The 8,123-nt window shown below is 55.0% G+C and overlaps 1 protein-coding gene across 1 annotated transcript in view; it reads right to left on the minus strand.

Moving 5' to 3' along the window:
* Positions 1-761: 761 nt before the first annotated feature.
* Mad1l1 (mitotic arrest deficient 1 like 1) overlaps positions 762-8,123 on the minus strand; it is a 257,163-nt gene continuing 249,801 nt past the window's right edge. The window contains exon 10 of the mRNA XM_013353749.2: positions 762-1,312. Within this exon, the coding sequence (XP_013209203.2) occupies positions 1,154-1,312 (159 nt within the window). The 3' untranslated portion in view covers positions 762-1,153. The remainder of the gene's footprint in view (positions 1,313-8,123) is intronic.

The raw sequence follows: 8,123 nt of genomic DNA on the forward strand, positions 1-8,123 counted from the left end.
TTGCAGGCATGCGAAGAGGGTCTGACACACTCGGGTGGCAGGTCACCAATGCAAGAAGATCACATGATCCGGTGCCTTGACTCTCAGGCTAGCCCAGGCACACTCCCAACTCAGACCTTCTCCTCTCCACCCCTGCCCATCAGGACGCTTGCTGTGTTAAAAAGCCTAGAGGCCTAGGTAGGGTTCCTTGCAGAGGGAGCTGGCAAAGGGAGATTAGTCTCTGGACCTAGAGGCCTCAGGCAGGGGAGAGGCAGGTAGAGTAACTAAGGCAGGGAGGAAACACCCAGGCTCTGGAGGGATGGGACACAAGTGCTTCCCTGACCTCAGCCACCTCTCAGGACTCATGTATGAGCAGGCTGTCCAGATGTCCGAGAATGGCAGGGGTGTGGTGGGGCCTGCCCAGGTATCCAATGAGCACGGCAGGGGTGTGGTGGGGCCTGCCCAGGTATCCAATGAGCACGGCAGGGGTGTGGTGGGGCCTGCCCAGGTATCCAATGAGCACGGCAGGGGTGTGGTGGGGTCTGCCCAGGTGTCCAGTGGGGCACAGCAGGGATGTGGTGGGGCCTGCCCAGGTGTCCAGTGGGGCACAGCAGGGATGTGGTGGGGCCTGCCCAGGTGTCCAGTGGGGCACAGCAGGGGTGTGGTGGGGCCTGTGGGCACGGCAGGGGTGCGGTGGAGTCTGGGCAGATATCTGAGAACAGCAGGCAGTGTGGTGAGGTCTAGGCATCGAGGTAACTTGGCGCTTTGGATACAGACATGGAGAGAGTGGTAAAGAATAAAACTTTATTTCATATGGCTTCAGGCCACAGCCTGGCCAGCAAAGTGGTCCAAGCAACCAGCACATGTGACTGGAGGCTGGTGTAGGGACACCTTGGGACAGTGCAGGGAGAAGCTCCAGAACAGGAGGAAGAGGAGGAGAAGCCCAGTGCTTGGGGCAAGAGAGGAGAGCAATGGGGTGTGATCTGGCTTGGGTATCCCCAGCAGCTGCTCCTGCTGGCTAGGGACAAGAGATGGAGTGGCTGCTGGAGCAGAGACTATGGCTGGTTTTTGTGGCATGATGCAGCTATGGTGGCAAGGGGGTCTGGGGACAGTGTGGGGTGTAGGCTAGGCCAAGGTCCAGTGGCTGCAGAGTGAGGAGGCCTGTGGGCAGAGGCTAGATGGAGGTCTGGCGGCTGAACAGCTCGATGGTCAGGGCGCTCAGGAAGGCAGGGATGCTGTCCTGCTGCAGCAGGTGCAGCTCGATGAGCTCAGGCACCGAGCGGGAGAACTCCGTCTCCAGCAGCTGCATCTTGGAGCCCGAAGGTCCTGTGGCCTGCGGGAGGAGAGAGGAGAGGCTGTCAGCACTGACTGCTGGAGGGGTGAGGGACCAAAAGGCTGTACTGCCCGCCGCCACGAGTGCAGCCAGGCTAGAAGGGCACTGGCCTGCTGAGGCAAAGTTCAAGGTCATCCGCAGAGGAAGCTGAGATTCACAGCAGGCAGCCAGTCCTGCCTTAGGGATGCTTTACCACAACAGGGCGTGAGCCCCTGCAGCCTCCATTCCAGTATCCAGCCCTTCAGCTGTTACATGCATGGCCTGGGGAGGCAGAGCAAGCCCCAAGCATCTTCCAGACTGTGAAGCCAGGAAACTGGATATTGGCTGATGGAGGTTTGCTCCTGGAAGGGTAGACTCTGGAGCCCAGACTGGCTCTGTCCTGTTTTCTCATGTCACTTATAACTGCAGGGAAAGCATAGTGGCTCTGTGACCTCTGTGATGGGGGTGGAAGTGGAGTTTGCAGACGGTTCAGAGCTGCCGTGGTACAGAGCTTGGCCTCCCAGGGCCTGCACAGGTTACTTGGCTGTCTGGCCAAGCTGCCCTCTCACCATGCAGGCCAGGCTGGGAGAAGCAGACTGAGGCCCTGGGCCTCCTTGTCATCCTGACTTTCCCAGCATGCTGCAGTGGCCAAAGATGTAGAAAGCCTGCTTGGTTAAGGGAAAAAGATCTCCACTTGCAAGGCCACGTGAGAAGCGGTCACAAACCCACACAGGGCTCTCTCAGACCTAAGGTCTGATACAGAACTAGTGTCTGGCAAACCCAGGGCCTCCTCATTTGGCCACAGAAAGAGGGCCCAGTTGGGAGCTGGGCAAAGGTCAGACTGAATGGTTCCTCAGGGAAGAAATGGAGGGTCTGATAAAGTCAGCGGTTTTATGGGGGACGTCAAGTAGGCCAGAGCCCATTAGGAAAGGCAGGGATCTGGCCAGGACGAGGAGAAATCAGAAGACCCATACAGCACCGGCAGGAAGCTCAGCTACTGTGGAAAAGCCAGGCAATTCCTAAGCATGACCATGTGACCCATTAGTATCCCTTCATTGTGCACTCAGGAGAACTAAATACATGTGTCCACACTGAGACGTACATGCACTGTCCATAGTGACGTGATTCATACACACACACACACACACACACACACACACACACACACACAAATAATTCAGCCATGAAAAGGAACAAGGCTTGATGCATGATAGCTCAGGGTCAACTCTGAACACAGGAGCCTGTTTATGTGATGCCATTGACACGAGGCATCCATACAAGACAATACGGCAGGGCAGGAGGCAGGTTGGTGTGTACCAGGGTGAGAGAGGCAGAAGGCAGGTTGGTGTGTACCAGGGTGAGAGAGGCAGGAGGCAGGTTGGTGTGTACCAGGGTGAGAGAGTTAGGCATAGCGTGTCTCTGTGGATTAGCCTGTGCCAACGAATGCACAATGGATGTGCTGATGGGAACCCGAATGCACGGCCAGTATGAAGCCAAGGCAGAGACGTTTGTTCTGAAAGGACCTTCCTGCCAGCGGCTCTGCAGGTGCCCTTGCTCCCGGGAGCCACACAGATGGCCAGGCTGCTCCCATGGGTGCTGGCAGCCCATGACTACCACTGACTCCCCAGCATGAGCAAGAGGGCACCAGGGGGGCTGCAGTTGCCTCAGGGCATGCGAGGCTCTGTCTCAATGACTCGCTGAGCTGTCTTCTGGCTTGCTTGTTACCTGGGTTTTCCTCTTGTTTTCTCGCGTGGGCCGACCCCCCAGCCTGTTCCCATGGCCCTTAATACATTTAGCCTTGTCATAGTTCAACACAAACCATCTTTAAACAAAAATAAGAGAAACCACTCTGACCTTTTCTCAAGAAAATCCTTTCATTTCTCCCTTCTGCTCTCGACTCACAATGTTTTTCCCGAAATGTCAGAGGGGCTGACTCTGAGGCAGCTGTGGGAAAGGAGCAGGCGGAGCCGGCTGGGTGGGGGCAGGAGCAGGTGGGGACACAGCCACCAGGGCTCTTTCCTGTCCCAGGACCCCCTCAGCAGGATCTTCCAGATGTCATATCACCCCTGCCCCTCCTCAGGTAATCATGTGCGTGCATGCGTGTGTGTGTGTGTGTGTGTGTGTGTGTGTGTGTGAGTGTGGTACTAGGGATGGAAGCCAGGACCTCATATAGGTTAGGCAGGTAACCTATCACCAAATGACACCCCCAGTCCTTGCCCTAGAGGATTCTAGGCAGGTGCTCTCCCACTAAGTCACACCCCAGCCCCTCACTGGGGGATTCTAGGCAGGGGCTCTACCACTGAGCCACACCCCAGCCCTCTTGTTAATATTGTTTTATTTTGAGAAGGTCTCATTAAGTTTTCCAGGCAGGCCGTGAACTGTGATCCTCCTGCCTGTGTCCCAAGCAGCTCAGATGACAGATCACCACACCCATTCTTTATTTGGAAGAGACCTTAGTTGCCAGCACTGTTCTCCTGTTTCCAATAAATAGGTAAGAGCTAACGACACCACACGAAACCCACTCCAGTGGGCTATTTGCTCACAGAGCCTCTGTGCGGTCAGTACAAGTCCTGGAAAGTCCCTCTGGAAGGATGGAGGGAGGGCAGAAGTGTGTGTCCCCCCCCCCCACTCTGCAAGTCTCAAACAAATCCAAGTCTGGGTTTGTACCACAAGTTGGGCATGGCCCAAATAGCCCCTTCCAGGTCTTCTGCCCACTCTTTCAACAGGTCTCCCCCAGTTGCCCTGGCCCCTCGGCACTGGTGCAGTCCCACCCAGGGAAGCGGTCCTGGCTGATCAGCATGGACAGGTTGAACGACACCCTGCCAATCAGTCCCTGCACGGCTCTGCCATGTTCAAATGCCACCCGGTCCCCAGGTGCCTGCGAATCACCATAATTAGGGGCTGTTCACTTAAAATTAGAGCGCAATTTTTTAAAAAGCAAATTGCCCAGTCAGACGTGCTGGCTGTGGTTAGAAATATTTATGGGCTACGTGCATGTGCCGTCTCCAGCTCCCTCTCCCTCTGTGCTGGGGATGGGCCAACAGCACCGTGGACCCAGCCCAGCAGGGACCAAGACGCCCCGCTGCCGACAGCTGGCAGCCTCTGTCCTCTGACTTCCACCTCTACCTCTGGCCGGGGTCTATCCCTGACGCCTGCAGGGCTGAAGGGCTTTGGGCAGTGGACGTGACTTGCTCTAACAGAAGTACGTGTGTGAAGCCAAGGAGATCCAGATAAGGACATTGGGGTGGTTGGGCACACGGCCAGAGGGATGCTAAGGACATTCCATGAGCCAGCGCTGAGTGAGTCCCTATCTCCTCAGGCCCAGGGACCATGGCGCTCTCCATATTCCCTCCTCCTCAGCTTCTAGTCCTGGGTCTGTGCCCTACTCTGCTGACACTACAGTGTCACTACATGTCAGGAGTGTGCAGTGTGTAGACCCCCCCCCACGCAGAACTTGTAGTATCTGGGTGGTAGAACGGCAAACAGCTGCAGGAAGCTCAGCCCAGGGATCCCCTTCATGCCAGCCATCTTGTACCACCACCACCTTTCCCCACCAGAGCCTCTTCCAGCCTAACCTGGGGTAGGTGGCCCACGGAAAAAGCCGAGCCAGTGTGCTCCGGGACACCTGGTATACAGCATGACTCCCGGCTCCCATCTTCCTCCCACACCCTCAGGTGTTAAACCCCAGGAGGAACTGGGGGCCACTGGGTTGGGATGATGAGGACAGAACTGAGGACGACTGTCCTGCATGCAGTTCCAGCTGGAGAAGCTGTGTCTGTGGCAAATGGCTTGCCTGGTGTCCCTGCTGAATCGGGCCAAGGAAAGTGTGCAATGTAGTGTGGGTTAATCACAAAGCGTGAAAGGAATTTACCATCCTGGCAAGGGGTGACCTTTCCCTTTGGAGCTCTGTGTGTGTTTGGAGGGGTGAGTGTGAGGCTGGGCCCTGCAGCCCCTGATGATTCTCAAACCCACAATTATTATTATTAGCCGCTTGCTATTTATGAGCACTGTGTCCCCCAGGCTCGCGCTCTGTTTCAGAGTTCCACAGCTGCTCCTGAAGCGTCGGGAGGAAGTGGAGGGCACAGGACAGGGACAGAGCACATGGGTCCTATCTGTGGAGTCTCACCCGTCAGGGCAGACATGGGGGTCCTGGCTCTTCACAGGTTTCCTGTGGACTTGGAGGTCACAGGGGCCCGGTATGTGCTGAAGGAGTGGGGGCAGGGAGGACACGACAGTGGCCAGGTGGGCATGAAATTCAGTGTGTGCCCTGAGGTATAGGGGAAAGACGGGGGGATACTCTCTCCTGCAGCTGGGGCCTGGGGGAGCCAGGGCACCCCAGCTCCTCTGCTCAGAAGCCTTAGGGCTGGGAAATGGGATGGTTGGACTGGGCTCCTCACTGATTTGTCCCCCACCTGCAGGGCACAGGGTCCTAGAGGCATCACGCTTAGAGCATTGCCATCATCTGGTCAGAAGACATAACCCTGCTGTCGTTCTTACTCGCTATGTGACCAGGGTGTATGAATTCTTTCCATCTTTGAATTAGTATCCTCATATGAAACAGGGATTAATGTCTTTGGGGAGACCGTAGGCAGCTCAGAGGATTTGACCACCATGCAAAGCTTCCAGCCAAGGTAATGTAACAGGGATGAAGCCGCTTACTGGGTGAAACAGTCCAAACAAGCTGGGGAGAGGCTCGGTGGATAAAGAGCCCATGGTACACAGGATCTAAGTTCAGATCTCCAGTATGCTTCTAAAGCCAGGCGTGGGGGTGCACATCCATAACCCTGGCACTAGGGGGGCAGAGGCAGGCAGATTCCTGGAGACTATGGTCTGGCTAGCCTGAGTCGGTAAACTCCAGGTTTACTGAGAGACCCTGCCTTAAAAAACAGGGTGGGGAGCTGGTAAGAGGGCTGAGTAGGTCTGATGGCCCGAGTTTCATCCTTTAGACTTACATGGTTGGGGCAGAACTGACTTCTCTGGGCCCAATGAATGCTGTGCATGTGCCCTACCCCAGAAGCAAATAATGAAAAAATGGTGCGAACACTGAGGAAGATGCCTCCCCCACACATGTATTTCTGTTACCCCCACATGTATATATATGTGCATATACCTGCACAAACATACAAACACACATACACGAAAAAATGCCACAAAACCCAAACTATGAAACACAGCTGTCAAGTCCCTGGACCTAGGGGGACAAAGAATAGAAATGAGTGGCCTGAGACGGCAGGGCAGAGAGCTGATGGGGAGAGGAGAGAGGACTTTGAGAGTGTGCTCTTCTGTGGGAGGGTGACTGGCACCTGGTGCAAGGAGCTGCCTGACCAGGACAAACTAAAGGGCCGGAGAGTACCCAGCTCAGAGGGCTGAGAACCACCCTCTATCCTAATCCCAGGACAGGGACTCTTGGGGACTCAGGAGACACTAAAAGGGTCTGACATCAGTAGCAGGGCAGAAGGAATCCTGCAGTTGGGGCCCACCCCACTAATTTTAAACCAAGGTCCTCGAGGTTCAAACTGCTTCCAGGCAACTCTACTGCAAAGCCAACAAGGTTCACTGTAATCTAGAAAAACCTGGGACTGAGCCAAAGGAGATTCAGCATGCTCAAGGCCCACTGGTGACCAGCTGGTCACAAGAAGACTCAGGAACATGTGGCTCACAGGGAAGAGAAATGAGGATGGGCAGACAGTCTTGACAGGTGACATTAACTCATCATCACTTTAAACCACATGGCTGAAAGCTCAGAGACAGAAGAGTACAAGAAGAAGCCCACTCAACCCCAAGCTGAACATGGCACTCTGAGCCATGACAAGCAGTGAGGGGGACTGGGGTGGGCCAGACACTGCTCTGAAAAGATGAGTGGTCCCAAAGATGCCGTGGGAGGAGACACCCAAATTGACGCAGGAGAAACAATCCATCCATGGCAACCGGGCCACATGACAGGGTTCCACATACACCTAGAGTCCCAAAGGAGAGGCGGGAGTGTGCTGGTGTTGGTGAAGCAGCCCCAGCAATCCACATCCAGATAACAGAGCCATGGCCGTCCCGGCCTTCAGCGGGACTGCTTCAGACCATCTGCATGGCACACGCTGCGGTGTTTCTGTCACCTCAGACGGGTCCCTCCACTTTCAGAAGCTCAGAGAGAGTGAGCAGTGCCGTGTGTGCTGCAGTGCAACAGGGAACTGACAGTGGCCCCCAAACAGCAGCTATAGGGAAGCATTCCTGGGGACGGTCTTGTGTAAGGACCTGCATCTGTCCTTCTAGAAAAATGTCAGGCAACTGCAGCCACGGGAAACCTTGAGCAGTGCCCTGCACAGATCCTGGCCCTCAGAGCTGTGACAGTGATCTGTTAGTGACCTGTAACCAACACGGGGGATGGAAAGATGCTTGAGGAATGATGCAACATTAAGCAATCAAAGTCTAAACCAAAAGACCTGAGAAGCCTAATAAACTCCAAACAAAGCAAGTGAAGAAAACGGCATCCAAACTTACATCAACTTGCTCAGCTCCAGGAAAAAGAAAAATCTCAAAGCAGCCGGCAGGAAAAGAAATACTTTCTCTATGGGGGAATAAAGAAAAGAATGACAGCAGATTTCTTCCTGAAAACAGTGACAGTAAGGAGATGGTGGGGCAACAGAGAGCAAATAGCAACCCAGAGCTCGACACACAGTGGGATAACAACCTCAGACACACAAGGCCTACAAGACTGACCGGCAAGCTGATCTATACTACAGACCACCCACCCACCCCATCCATCCATCGATCCATCCATCCATCCATCCATCCATCCATCCACATCCACCCACCCACCCCATCCATCCATCCATCCATC

The sequence above is a fragment of the Microtus ochrogaster genome, unplaced genomic scaffold, assembly GCF_000317375.1.
Source record: "Microtus ochrogaster isolate Prairie Vole_2 unplaced genomic scaffold, MicOch1.0 UNK16, whole genome shotgun sequence".
NCBI classification, from domain to species: Eukaryota; Metazoa; Chordata; class Mammalia; order Rodentia; family Cricetidae; genus Microtus; species Microtus ochrogaster.